The 15,122-nt window shown below is 37.3% G+C and overlaps 2 protein-coding genes across 6 annotated transcripts; one reads left to right on the top strand and one right to left on the bottom strand.

Annotated features, from left to right (window-relative positions):
- Window positions 1–1,474: 1,474 nt before the first annotated feature.
- On the bottom strand, window positions 1,475–10,505 carry THAP5 (THAP domain containing 5). Of its 4 annotated transcripts, none has more exons than XM_017889566.1 (3): window positions 9,743–10,505; window positions 5,048–5,240; window positions 1,475–4,322 (listed from the first exon to the last, which is right to left on the bottom strand). In XM_017889566.1, exons 2-3 carry the CDS (start codon window positions 5,192–5,194, stop codon window positions 3,408–3,410), a joined length of 1,062 nt encoding a protein of 353 aa, XP_017745055.1. In that variant the 5' UTR covers window positions 5,195–5,240; window positions 9,743–10,505; the 3' UTR covers window positions 1,475–3,407. The 4 variants fall into 4 exon arrangements, with proteins under 4 accessions (XP_017745055.1, XP_017745053.1, XP_017745056.1 ...); XM_017889564.1 differs by lacking the exon at window positions 9,743–10,505 and adding an exon at window positions 8,706–8,983; XM_017889567.1 differs by lacking the exon at window positions 9,743–10,505 and adding an exon at window positions 8,706–8,978 and having other exon boundaries at window positions 5,170–5,240.
- DNAJB9 (DnaJ heat shock protein family (Hsp40) member B9) lies at window positions 8,960–13,976 on the top strand. 2 transcript variants are annotated; one of them, XM_017889568.1, is made up of 3 exons: window positions 8,960–9,314; window positions 10,916–11,142; window positions 12,046–13,976. In XM_017889568.1, the coding sequence occupies exons 2-3, from the start codon at window positions 10,926–10,928 to the stop codon at window positions 12,495–12,497; spliced, it is 669 nt and encodes a 222-aa protein (XP_017745057.1). In that variant the 5' UTR covers window positions 8,960–9,314; window positions 10,916–10,925; the 3' UTR covers window positions 12,498–13,976. The 2 variants fall into 2 exon arrangements, with proteins under 2 accessions (XP_017745057.1, XP_017745058.1); XM_017889569.1 differs by having other exon boundaries at window positions 9,056–9,175.
- Window positions 13,977–15,122: the final 1,146 nt, after the last annotated feature.

Genomic DNA, 15,122 nt, shown 5'->3' with positions numbered 1-15,122 from the left:
CCCAACAGACCACCCTTCCTCCAACACATGGGGATTACAATTTGGCATGAGATTTGGGTGGGGTCCGAGTCAAACCACATCAAATGCCTAAAATGAAAATCATATTTAAGTTCTTTTAAGGGCAAAACCCGTGTCACTTTCAACCTAGCAAATCTTGAAAAATCCACTTTATTAATCAATAAAACTTTCCTGCCTTTTTTAAGGGCCACTTGTAGATAGTTTTATGTACATAGTTTTCTTTTGTTGAGACAGAGTCTTGCTCTGTTGCCCAGGCTGGAGTGCAGTAGTGTGATCTGGGCTCACTGCGACCTCTCTAGCTACTACCTAGGAAAGAATAGTTGTTAAACAAGAAGGTGGAGCCTAAACACACCCATCTATCCATCCATCCATCAATCCTTTAATCTATATTTCTTCCCTTTCATCCATCTCATTTACCCTTACTTTCTTCCATTCAGATTTTGAGGAATATTCACTGTAGTTTTCAGTAGGTTCACAAATTTCTGAAGACTTTCTTACTCCAAATCCTAGGAAATCTTTCAATTTTAGAATGTATGTTTTAGGAACAAATTTGTTGCCTCAGGTGACAAGTATTGAATTTCATCAGCCCATGCCTTTACATGGATGATTGTGGGTTTCCACAGAAACAAATTACTGTGAAATGACAATTTTTTTTTCATTCTGATGTGGGCAGCAATAAATACTGTACCCTGTATCCATGAGGCCTCAGTGAATAAATACAGGAATAAAATAATTTTGGTTTTAGTTTTAAGACCATTAATGACCTTATAAGAGACAGGATGAGCTAATGATTGTTTTGATTTTCTAAATGAAGCATGTGATGAGATCCTCATCTTGGGCAAGTGGGAAGGAGAGTCAGGAAAGGAAGGAAGGAGTGAGAGGGGATTTGAGAGTGGGGTTATGAACTTACTAGAAAAATACAGTAACACTGCTGGGCTCATCTGATTTGTGGTCATGAATCTATAATCAAGTCTGCCCAATCATGTGATTTTTTTTTTTTTTTTTTCTATTCTACCAGCTCTTCTGATGTAGGAAGAGAAAAGGCAAAGAGATATTTGAACTCAACCACGAATGTAGTTTAGGCAAGTGAGAACAATAGGCAAAAAAGCAATGTTGTTGAAAGTTTTACCAGAGAATGATTACTATGATCCAGATAATCAGAGTAAGGATGGACATGAATACAGAAAGGGTACTGTTTTTCAGATTTTGAAATATCTGCAGTACACTTAACAGCTGAGCATCCCCAATTCAAAAATCTGAAGACTTAAATGCCCTAGTGAGCATTTCTTTTGCATGTTATGTTCGTGCTCAAAAAGTTTCAGATTTTGGAGCATTTTGGATTTTCAGAGAAGATATAGTCAACCTTTACTTATAATTTATTAAAGAAATACAGCTAGTTTAAGTTTTCCCTGAGGAACCTGTAACTTTAAACAGAAAATTACTACAATGTACACTGTTGAAACTTGTTAATATATCATTTCTTTATTATGACTCAAGATTATTTTCATCTGTATTATTTTAAATTAAGTATTCACAAAACACATGGAAATACTTAATAACACTGTATTAACTCTATCAATTATCTACCCATAATTTATGCAAAGATTTTAAGTTTTCTCCCCCATCGTCACCTAAGACACTTCTAATTTTTTATAATTAGCTGACACACTTTCATACAGTATCAATTAATATTAGCCTAATGAAACTAAGTCAAATATGGCCAAAAATAATAATCATGCATTTACAAAACAATTAGAATATTATTTGCCATTCAGCATCAACTTTTATTGAGCACCTCCTATATTCCAGAACCAAAAACATATTTGTTCCTTACAAAATTCTTAAAGCCACCCTTTAAGGTAAGTAATAGTACCATCTACTTAACAGATGAGAAAACTTAAGAATCAGACTGATAGAACTTCCTCAGTATCATAGGCAGAAACATAATTATATTGACTGCCAATTTTAAGAAAACATCTGTCACATTTGTGTCATTACTAGTCTTTGCTTTTACAGTTTTCTTAAAATCATGTGAATATAAACAGTATTTTTATTTATATTACCATCACTTCTTTCCTAAGAGAAATTCTTTGTTTCCCTAAGATCATGACCACTTATGTATAATTTCTTGCTTATAAATTTTAATAACATATACATAAGTGGGAATGTACAGTATTAAGTATTACTCTATTATTCTGGAATTTAACAATGAACAAGCACATATTTTAAAAGCCACACCTACTAAGAAACAGATACAAACTGTGATTTCTAAAGTATACTTATATTTAAAATTAACCTCATTAAAATTTTTGGTTTATAAATATAACTGTATAAATACAGAACATTTAGAAGCTTAGATGACTATGTATTTGATGGTTAGCCACATATAAGTTATTCTTTCAAGTTTGAAGTACCTCTCCTAAGAACTGGGCTAATGAGTGGTTCCTTTAGTTCAACTGGCATAAAATTATAAAAGTTCTATCTTGGCCAGACGCAATAGCTCATGCCTATAATCCCAGCACTTTGGGAGGCCAAGGCAGGTGGATCACCTGGGGTCAGGAGTTCGAGACCAGCCTGGCCAACATGGTGAAACCCCGTTTCTACTAAAAATACAGAAATAAGCCGGATGTGGTTGTGTGCACCTGTAATCCCAGCTACTCGGGAGGCTGAGGCAGGAGAATCGCTTGAACCCAGGAGGCAGAGGCTGCAGTGAGCTGAGATCAGGCCACTGCCCTCCAGCCTGGGTTACAGAGTGAGACTCCATCTCTCCATCTAAAAAAAAAAAAGTTTTATCTTCCTTTCTATTACAGATATATAACTGTAATATATAACTACAGCCAAAAGGTCAAACACCGCAGAATTCAATACTGAAAATACATAGTATCATCAAATTCTAGCCAACTTCTAGTATTAAGTATGCATTATCTTATAGAAAATGTGTTCTAATAGAAGTATCTTAATAAAAAGGGAAGGCTCTATAAAGAACCAATCAGAAATTTAGTAAGTGCTTATTTTACAAATTAGGGACTGAGGCACAATCGTAAGTAACTTGCCCAAGTCATATGCCAGTGGTAGACCCAGGACTGATTCCTGAACCTGACTTCTAATCTGTGCTCTTTGACCACTTCTTTGTTTTCTCATGTTATAACTGAATCCTTTTATGTGCTAAATTTTAATTTGGAAAAGTATAAAGTAATAAAACTGCTTTTCTTTCCAGCCCAACTCTCTCGTTTTTCTTAAATGAGCATTACAAGAATAGGATACAGTTCATAACTTTACAACACTCTCACAGGTTCATTAAGATGAGAACTTTACACAGGAAAAGTTTACATGTAGTTTGCTTTGGCTGGAAAAGCTTATTTAACAATCAGTTTTAAAACCTAGTTATTCTATATCATAGTGACTTCATATGTTGTAAAATGGTTTTCTATAATCTTGACATTTTCTTCAGATAGCCAGTTTTCCTGCTTTAACTGCCTTACAAGAGCTTCCAAAGACTTCAGTCTACCTAGAGTTTGTTGCTCTTTTAACTCTAGAAGAGTTATCTTTGAATGTAGCTTAGAGACTTTCTGCCAAAGATGTTCCTTATTTATATCTTGTCTGCAGTAAGAATGTTCGATTTGTAAAACTTCTGTCCCATAGTCTACATCCTTATACAAGGAGTCTTCGATGTCTATGTCTTCCATTTCCATAGTTTCTTTTTGGGTAGCTATAAAAGAATTAACTGAAGGTTTAGAATTTTCTGCAGGTACAAAAATGGCAATAACAGATTCTTTACTTGTATTTAATTCTTCAACTGTTTGATTAATTGTGCTGAATAAGAATGGATTTTCCTGTGCTGACTTTATTTCCATGGAATTACTTGTGAAGTTTGGATTAGCAAGATGATTGGTAGTTACTTCAAGAACGTCTTGGGTTTCCAAAGATTGATGAATACTTTCTGAATTTGAAGTTGTCAAAGTAATGGTTGTAGAATTCAGATCCTCAAAACATGTGTGAAAACCACCTATACCTGTATCTTGGTAAACTGATGTTTCCAAGGTAGATTCTGGTTTCCCAGTATGTTGTTTAACTAGATTAAGAGTTAACATGTTATTTTGTATACTTCCTGTTTTAGGAGCTGGTGGCTTTACCAAGGAAGATGAATGAAGTAATTCTGGATGTTGAGGGGGCACATTTGTGTCAACTATATTTTTCTTTGTCTCATTTAATACAAATGATTCTTCTGACTTGGCTTTTGGGCACACTTCTCTCTCATCTTCCAAGTTTTTCTTCTGGGATTTTTTTTTAGAAAGGTCCTTTCCCTAGAAAATAATATTTTCATGTTCTGAAAAAGAAGACCTTTACTGGCTTATTATGCTAGTGCTATTTAATTATAATTTTGAGCACTACACTGGCCAAGCAATTTAGTTAAAAAAAAAAAGTTCTAAGTACATATACCTTAAAGTGTTTTCTAAAAAGCATTAATCCCATTCAATATACGACAGAAACATTTGAGATCATTAAAAAGACTAGTATATTGGGAGGCCAAGGCAGGCAGATCACCTGAGGCCAGGAGTTCAAGACCAGCCTGGCTAACATGGTGAAACCCCCATCCCTACTAAAAATACAAAATTAGCCGGGCGTGGTGGCAGGCGCCTGTAATCCCAGCTACTCAGGAGGCTGAGGCAAGAGAATGGCTTGAACCTGGGAGGCAGAGGTTGCAGTGAGCTGAGATCGTGCCACTGCACTCCAGCCAGGGTGAGAGAATGAGACCTTGTCTCATACACACAAAAAAGAAAGTATAAAAAATAAAACTCATGAACTTGTGTTAATAACTTAATAATGTATATCTCTTGCTTCTCTTAAGCTGTGCTTCATTTCAATTTTTTTTAAATTATCACTTTTAGTAAAAGCACAAGTTAGTGCTCCCTTTTTTCCAAGTATCTGCTTACCCAAGTTATAGTTCCCTCTTACTCTCCCACCTGATCACCTGCCACCCTGCAATCTGCCACTCTGCTCAGCATTACCCCCTCCCATACTGCAATACCTGATTATCTTCAGGCAAAGTAAATATTGTTGGAACTGCAGTTTGTTTTAAATATCGAATACCCCATCTGATGTCAAGAGAGTCAGGAGTAAAATGGTCACTACATAGAAACTGGTATTTACTGGGAACCCATGAATCTCGCTTCATATTCTTTAACCACTTTTCCAGTCTTTCTTTGTCGTGTAGAGGAAATCTGGAATTTAAAAAAAAAAGAAGAAAAAAAGGAAAACTTCGCTATATTTTTACAATTTTGCCAAATTCCAACCCCATATATCTGGGTAACCTATGCATCAAGTAAGTGCTACAAGAGGAAGGCAATCATCCCTACCAAATAAGAGTATCTTCATCACAACTAGTACCATTATCATCTCTGCAGTAAGAGGCCTAAGGTGTAAGACATGTAGCCAAAGCTCTTATCTGGTAAGAGCTGAACATAATTCACAGTCCCTTCAAGTAAAATATATGTGTTCCCATAAAGGACAAAATCTATTTGTATTTTCTATGGATTATGTTCCATTTTTATATTGCTGTACAGTTTGCCTAGAATTAGAAAAGAGCTTTGTATAAATTATAAATTCCTATTCAAATGTATTTCATAATACCACCTCAAGTCAAATGGCTTGTTGTCTACAATTCAAGGCAGTATTAAGCGTTACAATTTATGTTAATATTTAAAAAATAAGTAGATTGTTCAAACAAATGATTTCAAACAAATGATTCAGCTGAAAGAGTACTGAAAATATTCTCTTTACTAGCATCAGCTTTAATTCTATCTATACGTAATCCAGTCTAATAGTACTACACTTCTATAACCAATGAACTGGGAACTCCAAAATTCAAGTTCTGAAGGAGAAACTGATACAAGAATGAAACATGTTAAAAGGGACAGTCTCAGATATTTTACATAAAACAAATCAAATACAAATGGCAAGACAGCGCTGTATACATTTTGCTCCTGTACCTGACAACCTGGATTTAGAGTTGGTGCTAACATTACAATGTATGGCAGAATTTGATAGAAAATTTTTCCTATCAATCTAAAAAGGTTTGGGTCAAAGTATACAAAACAATATTTGAAAATGGTTTATATTTCATTTGATAATTTTCCAAGAACACAGTCCAAGACACCACATAATTTCCTGTTTATAAGAATAGTAACAATATAATAAGGTTTCTCATATAAAATGTAGCTGTTATACATTCCCTTCCCCCAATCCCAAACATTTAGCTTATGTTTTGTAGTAGCATCATTTTTTTCCCCCTTAAATTCTGGTAACTTTTTAAGATGCCACGGAAAGTCTGGGTACTCTGTAAGATATAACTTTTAATCCTGATATCCTCATATGGAAAAAATCAGATACACTACCTTTGGAAATTCTAACCACAGAAACAATATTAATCATGTTTTAAAAATACTTTAACTTTACAAATATTAGGTTGTAAGTATGACAAGCATAACCAGAAAATGAATTTTAAAGGCAAACAAATTTTCTTTGAGGACCTGACTTCTGGCCATTGGTAAATTCATTTCTCTTGTCACAACTGAAATGAGAATAGGCCTTTTACAATAATGCTTTTTACTGTAAATTCATGTATATGGATGCTGTTTGCAAATTATTTCCATTGTACCTATATGCTAAGTTATCAACTCATTAAAAAAATACTTTGTGAATATCCTTATTGGTAACTGGATTGTATTGCTTCCTCAACAGGTAAATCTCTAAGAAATCTTGATCATGTTTCCTGAATAAATTATATCTTTATATTGATTCAACTCATTTGATAATTTTGATTCATTGTCTTATGTAATTCCCCCAAAAGCATAAGATAATCACAGTACAGACTGGACACTATATTAACTGAATTCCCAAATTCATATATATTTAAACTACAGTTTGCTGTAGTGTTAACATGAGTAAATTCAATTCAAGTTTGGCGCTACTGGAGAATAAAACTAAATTTTTATTTTGTGGATGACACACGAAATTTTTTTTAAAAACCCTAGAAATAATACCACTTTTACCAAATTCACATTTTCAATGAAAAAAAATCTTTACAATTCACTTGCATTATTTTTTCCTTCCTAAAAAGTTACTGTAAGGTCCACAAAGGTTAGTTAAAAATTTTAGTGTGGAGTTACACCTCATCTCCAATATCAAAGGCCAAATAAATCTGGGAAATACGAGGTTAAATCAAGTTCAACATGATCTTTTGCTACAAACATTCTCAGAGGTAGAGCCATTAGTACAGTAATATTTTCCTATAAACTGAAAGTGGATTAGATTGTTTTCCTCCCCCAAACATCTCTTTGCATCTTGCGGCAGGGCTTCAAGGCAGACAATCCTGGAAATATTGCCATGGATTGTGAATTACTCGGGGTTATCAGTTTTGTTTTTGAGTCGGAGTTTCGCTCTTGTCGCCCAGGCTGTGGTGCAATGGTGCGATCTCGGCTCACCTCAACCTCCACCTCCCGGTTCAAGTGATTCTCCCGCCTCAGCCTCCCGAGTAGCTGAGATCACAGACATGCACCACCACGCCCGGCTAATTTTGTATTTTTAGTAGAGAAGGGGTTTCTCCATGTTAGTCAGGCTGGTCTCGAACTCCCGACCTCAGGTGATCTGCCCGCCTCGGCCTCCCAAAGTACTGGCATTATAGGCGTAAGCCACCGCGCCCGGTGGGGTTATCAGTTTTTTTCCCCCATTAATTAAAATACTGGAAAGCAGTTGAATCATGAGTGAATAAGTCCTTCAGGTCTAAAGTAAAACGGGCAGAAAACAACAGCTGAAAATCTGAACCAGGTTAGATCTAAACGAATTGTTTTCAAATACAAGAAAAAATGGAAATGCAGTATTTTAAATATGTTGCTTTTCATGTGTTATTAATCATGTAAGTACTATTAACATCTCCGCGTTATAGATATGTGAGACACCAAAGCTTAATTTCCAAGAGGTCATTAAGTTACAAAGTAGTGGAACCAGGATCTAGCATTGACGCCTGGATCCCTACTTATTATACGACACTGCTTTTCTGTACTTCTGAATAAAAATCAGTGCTTCAATAGTTTCATGGAAATATATTGTAGCTCTAGTAATTCTGAATAATAGAATAAAACCTTGTTCTCTGCAGAGTATCTACAGCCCTAAGCAAAAGACTAGTTTATAATTCTGGCTCTGACACTAAACTTTCAAGGTCGGTTACCTAATCATTCCGGGCCTCGGTTTCCTCAGGAGAAAAGTGGGATGAAATTATACCTATGGGACCTAACTCGCAGGGGGTGTAAATTAACTTTGCGTGCACCTTTCCACTGCGCAGGTTTCACGTATCTTAAATGGTGGTTAATGTTGTTCAATGAAATGAGATCACCTGAAGTGGGGAAAAGACTCTGAAAACCACAGAAGCCCGCGCAAACTTCACTGTTTTAACTGTTAACACCCAAACAGGCCCCTGGGCCTCGCCACCAGCCCGCAGTCCTCGCGCAGGAAGGGCATTGCTAGGTAAACTGAACTAGCGCCTTCCCCCCGTCTTCCCGCGGGCGACGGGTCACGTACGGAGTAGCTGAGGACTCCTTGGCAGAGCGGACAGGAGACACCCAAGTCCAAAGGCCACAGGTCCAACGCCTCACGACGAGGTTGACGCTTCTACTCCACAGACAACTTACGGATAAAAACTCAGCTTCCGGTCTTTATTGTTTCGTCCCCGGCGGTTCTTACAACAAATCGCTGCGCAATAGCGGGGCATCATTCGGGTGAGGCCCCGGGAAACCCAGGTCGGCGACGGGCGCAGGGAAGCCCTCCTCACTGAGGCTGCGCCTCAGAGCCAGGCCTCTCGAGCCACTGCGCCTGCGCTGGCATCTGCCGGGAACGCCGCCTTGTCTATCGACTCACTTCCGCCTCCGCCGATTTAAGCACCGCCTTTTCGGGGGTTGGGGGCGGAAGTGGCGCACAGCCCTAGCGGCAACAACAGTTTTCCACGTGCGCGTAGGGCGCCGGGGTCACGTGGGGAGGCAGAAGCCAATGGAGAAGCGTTTCGTGTAGGTCTTCTGAGGTGGTGGCGCCAGCGGCTGCCTGCTGCCAGTGAGAAAGCTGGCTGAGAGGGGACTGGGCGCCAGCGACAAGGGAGGAGCGCTAGGTCGGTATTGGACCGAGATTAGGGTGCGCGCCAGCTCCGGGAGGCCGCGGTGAGGGGCCGGGCCCGAGCAGCCGACCCGAGCCGATCGTCAGGGTTGCCAGCGCCTCTGTGGAGGAGCAGCAGTAGTCGGAGGGTGCAGGTGAGGGAGGAGGCCGGGGTCGTGGGGAGGGGTGTTCGGAGGGTAGCCCAGACCTGTCTTTGTGAGCCGAATGGGCCTCGGTGTCCGCCACGGTCGCCGCAGGGACAAGGGACTGCATGTTTTTGGCCGAGAGAATAGAAGAACGGAGAGAGCCGCCTCACAGAATCGTATTTTGGGTTGTGCCGCTGGCTTTCACGGGCGCCGGATTAGAGTCTGGTTCTCAGACAGCCTCTACGGCGGGGCCTGGGCGGGCAGGGAAGGTGCCAGTCGCCTTTAGGTGAAGGTTGGACGGTCCAGCCCAGCCGGCCACCGAGGCTGGGGAACAAGGCACGGGCTGCTGGCTGGCGGGGCGGTCTTGGGGATGAGAAGTCTGTACAATACAAAACTAGTCAGCTAAAAAAAAAAAAAAAAAATCATTAGATGTCTACCTTGAGACCGTGGAGTAACGTCTACTGAACCAGTGAGGCGCCTCCCTGTCAGTTTTAGATCCGCCCTTTGACAAGGGAGCAACCTGCAGTTGACGCAGCGTCCATGGGACACACTGTTTGTGTTCCTTAAACGGAGAGGTGGTTCTTGATCCTTGGTACCCGTGACTACGAGTTAGTCTCTGAAGATAAGTAATCTACCTGCCTGCTAATTACTCTCAGGAAAGGCCACTGGAGAGGAAACCAGGCAATTTCCACAAACCGTAGTGGTTTTCGTCAGCCTTGTTATGGCATCATAGGTTACTAAGGACCCTAGTGGTACCGTATTCAAAAAAACAGGATCCATCCGTTCGTTTTGAATCTCAAGTTATTGAGTACGTATTGTCAAGAATTCTAAGCTAACATTTCTTTAATGGTTTAAAGGTAAGAGAAATATTTTACCTGCTGAGAAGTGTGAACGTAAGAATCTGCCTTAACCACAGTAGAGACTATCGAAGTTCATTTTCCTGGCAGCTGTAACAGAAATCTTATTCTGTTCATCATGAGTTTTAAACAATATTTAGCCATGCTTCCTGGTTAAACATTTGGGATCTTACATTTGGGAAAAAGACAACATTCTAGTATTGTCAGTATTAATATTGTGATATTAAGATTCTCTACTAGCAGTGCTTGGCTCACCTGTTGAAAGCTGAATTTTTAGAGAGAGATTAATACTAATTTACATATACTGGGCTATTTACCTTGGTGCTCCACCTTTTTTTTTGTTTGTTTAATTTTTTTTCTGTGAAGTTAAATACATTATTACTTTCAGGATATGAATTCTTGAAAGGAAGGTTGGGATCTTATTTGATTTTCTTTTTTTCTTCAATGCTTGCGTATGATGAATCTTCAATATAAACTGTTTAAAAATCAGTTATTGAAAATTTTCTGTCTCCTTTGTGTATGGCCAGAGTATTAGTGGGCAAAGCCAAGAATTATTTTTGTTCTCAATAAGGTTAAGCCAGTTTGGGAGTTACAAAACTATAAGTGAAATTACATGTGAACAGGTACAAGATACTGTATGCTTAACATTTTGATACTGCATTAGGTTTACCTTGTGTTGGATTTCTTTTAAAAAAAAAAAAAGTTTTAAGATTAGCTCCATCCATAACATTTTTTTCTTCTTTTCTGTTTTAGGATATTAGAAATGGCTACTCCCCAGTCACTTTTCATCTTTGCAATCTGCATTTTAATGATAACAGAATTAATTCTGGCCTCAAAAAGCTACTATGATATCTTAGGTGTGCCAAAATCGGCATCAGAGCGCCAAATCAAGAAGGCCTTTCACAAGTTGGCCATGAAGTACCACCCTGACAAAAATAAGAGCCCGGATGCTGAAGCAAAATTCAGAGAGATTGCAGAAGGTAAATAAATGACAATCTCTGAAGTGTCATGACTATTAACTAGTAAGGAGAATCACAGGTGGAGTGGGATTTATGTATAGGTATTGCATGATTCCCTGAGATTATTTTCTTATTACAGATGCTTTGATTCCTGAATAAATACATGAAAGAATAATAGATAATTTTATTGGTATACATATCTAAACATATTGAAAATCTATTATTCTATGTTATTTATAAGATCACTGTTGTTTCTATGACAAAAAGAATTTTAGGTACCCAAAATTCTTATCAACTAACTTATGAAACAATATTTTACCATTTTAAACATTAAATACTTAAAAAGTAAACTAGACTCTAAAGTGCTTTATTCACTTGATCTGCGTTTCAAAGCCATATTTGTCTTTAAAAAAAAATTGAAACAAATTTTGATTTCGGACTAGCTCTAGAACAAATTGCACCTGCTGAGCATTCAGTAATTATTGTTGGGTGAAGGTAACCGAGCAGGGAGTTAGAATTAAACATTTACTTTAGCAAGGAGGTGCAAAATCTTAATTCCTATTACTTGGTTATAGTTGATGGTTTAATTTTTTAATACAATTAATTATTTCACACAAATAATATGAAGATTAAAGAACTCTGTAATTGTTGCCCACGTGTTTATTTGTAGTAATGGTATCATTTAATAACTTATTATAGATGGCATTGTGCCAACTGCTGATAATACAGCAGTTAATAGGTTTCTACCTTGTTTTATAAGTTTGATTAACTTGATGCTTTTATTTGTAGTGTTTTGCTTTTATTTCTGATGTGAAATTCTTCCCTAAAATAATAATATTCAGTTCATTTACTTGAAGAGATTTGAATGTATGTAATTTTCAATATTTTACCTTCAGTTACTAAAAATATTTTTATCTCTTTCAGCATATGAGACACTCTCAGATGTTAATAGACGAAAAGAGTATGATACACTTGGACACACTGCTTTTACTAATGGTAAAGGACAAAGAGGTAGTGGAAGTTCTTTTGAGCAGTCGTTTAACTTCAATTTTGATGACTTATTTAAAGACTTCGGCTTTTTTGGTCAAAACCAAAACACTCGATCCAAGAAGCATTTTGAAAATCATTTCCAGACACGCCAGGATGGTTCCAGTAGACAAAGGCATCATTTCCAAGAGTTTTCTTTTGGAGCTGGATTATTTGATGACATGTTTGAAGATATGGAGAAAATGTTTTCTTTTAGTGGTTTTGACTCTACCAATCGGCATACAGTACAGACTGAAAATAGATTTCATGGATCTAGCAAGCACTGCAGGACTGTCACTCAACGAAGAGGAAATATGGTTACCACATACACTGACTGTTCAGGACAGTAGTTCTTTTTCTTTTCTCACTAAATCCAACTAGTTGACTCTTCCTCATTACCTTTGATGCTAAACAGTTTTCTGTGAACTATTTTGACAAGTGCATGATTTCACTTTAAACAATTTGATATAGCTATTAAATATATTTAAGGTTTTTTTTTTTGACAAATTCAGCAACATTCAACTAGTAGACAAAATGCTAATTATTTCCCTGATTAGGAAAGTTTCTTTAAAAAACACATTATTTTGCCTAGTTCTTTATCTCTACCTGCCCTTGGGCTCACTAATGTCACCAGTTTCATTACCAAGAAAAGATTGAGTTTACCTGATTAAACTTTAAAAGTTATTGTAGATTTAAGTTGTGTGAACCTAATGATTTTTGCAATTAAACCTTTACTAATTGAAAGTTGCATGTTCTATAACATCTGTGACTTGGGTTGCAGAATGTACATGAAACTATAATTGAGTCATTCAGCAAAGGAGAACAGTATCTTGGTTAATTGCTACTGAAAGGTTGAGAAAGGGATGGTTTGATATTTACCACAGCACTCTGCCTTTCTACAGTAGAACTGGGGTAAAGGAAATGGTTTTATTGCCCATAGTCATTTAGGCTGGAAAAAAGTTGAAAACTTATGAAATATTGCCAAGAGATTGTCATGTGTTTGGTTCCAGGCTAAAAATGATTTTGTAGTGTTGAAATCATAGCTACTTACATATCTTTTCACATCTTTCTTAGTTGTAGGCACTCTTAGGTCTTAATATGGATTTATGTGTTTGTGTGTGTAGTCTCTCCTCTCGCTACTCATCTTTATCTAGAGATTGACTAATACCTCATTCTGTTTGTAAAACCAGCCAGTAATTTCTGTGCAACCTTATTATGTGCAATATTTTTAAATCCTGAGAAATGTGTGCTTTTGTTTTCAGATAGACTTTTTTCTTTAGTTCTGCACTTTTCCATATTATACTCCATATGAGTATTAATCCTATGGATACATATTAAAACAAATGTCTCATACAACATTGTTTGTGAGAGAAATATAAATATTTACAACCTGATCTTCATTGTTGTTTTATTGTTAAACGTTTATTATGCAACTCTGGAGGTATAGAGGGCATATAAGCTATGGGACATATGCTGATCACAGGCTATATTCATGAAGTTACTTTTGACTAACCTGAAAACTCTGATAGGATTTTGTTTGTCATTTGGTAATTTCTACTGCATTCTTCTGTCACACATTTTGATAGCTTGAAGATATTTTTAATTATAATTTTGTTGTGTTTGTTTGCTAGGAGCAAGCGTTCCTGCTCCCAGTTCTTTCTTCTTTAGGCCTGGTTGGGAAAAGGCATAAACTTTACATAAAGCCGTATTTCTTAATCTTTAATTTGAAACTTAAGAAAATGAAGTTATTCTGTTATATTTATGTAACTTATTTCCTGGAAGTTATATCTACTAGTTTTGTTTGATAATAAAATTAGCGATACCTTGAATTTTGGGCTGAGGATTATCTGTAGCCAATTAAAAAAAATCAAGTTTTGAGACATTACAGTAATATATAAAGCAGAAGAGTGTGGATTGGGAAATAAATGAGAAAAACCACAATCAGGATGTCCTGGAGAAGCTTTAAGGATTGGATTTGGGTGAGGTTGTAGAATTCATTCATACTAAATTTACTGAAGAACTGCATTGGAAAGCTCTGCTGTTTACGACTTCCTCCAGGTAAACAGTTGTTAACAAAAGTAACTTTTTCCTCAGGCAAGGGACTAAAGTCTTGAAAGAAGGGTTATTTGGGGGAAGACTTCCCAGTTGAGAGTATTAGGGTGTGAGGTGAAGGCAGAGTAGAAGTGAAGTGAATTTTCACTTGAAGGTCAAGAGGGTGCTGGTGAGAAATGGCAGCACTCCCAGAGTAAAGCCTCCTTATGTTGGCTTGGTGGGAAACAACTTCACTGCATGCAGACCACATACCTGTGGGTACCTGCTGGTTAAAAAACCCTGACAATTTAGCTGGATGTGATGGCATGCACCTATAGTCCCAGCTACTCTGGAAGCTGAGGTGGGAGGATCACTTGAGCTCAGGAGTTTTAAGGCTGCAGTGAGCTATGATTGGCCACTGCCTGGCAATTTACTGAGAACCACCGCTCCTATTCAAAAGAGATTTAATGCAGACACATAACTGCTTTTCTCAGCTATCTGTGCAATTTGATCTAATCCTTCATAAATACACTGATGTCCAAATAATGTCAGACATTTAAGGAAAACTGACAGCTAGGAAAAGAAGCCCTAATGAGTAGCCCTGACAATATAATTCAGAGATTGAAAGAATTTAAGATTCTAGTATCAGATTTTTTAAATAGAATATTGCATCAACAAATACAGTTCTTGTCTTAACCTGTTTACTTCAGGATTTCTTTAATGATGGTGTCAGACAGAACAGATGAAGTAATGTGAACTCACATTTGGTTTACAATTACATCTAATAGCCAAAGCCAATGGGAGGTAAGAGATGAGTGGTACATGTGTTCCCTACTATGCAGGCCTACTTGGTCCTGTGAAATTCATATTCTTCCTCATATCTCAACTTTGTTACTCAACTTCCTCGCAAACTTCTCTCCAAAGGTTGCCCTAATGTGGAGCTA

The sequence above is a fragment of the Rhinopithecus bieti genome, unplaced genomic scaffold, assembly GCF_001698545.2.
Source record: "Rhinopithecus bieti isolate Rb0 unplaced genomic scaffold, ASM169854v2 scaffold_18688, whole genome shotgun sequence".
In the NCBI taxonomy this organism is placed as follows: Eukaryota; Metazoa; Chordata; class Mammalia; order Primates; family Cercopithecidae; genus Rhinopithecus; species Rhinopithecus bieti.
The sequence above is the reverse complement of the archived record's forward strand: the minus strand, read 5'-3'. Positions and strand labels throughout refer to the sequence as shown.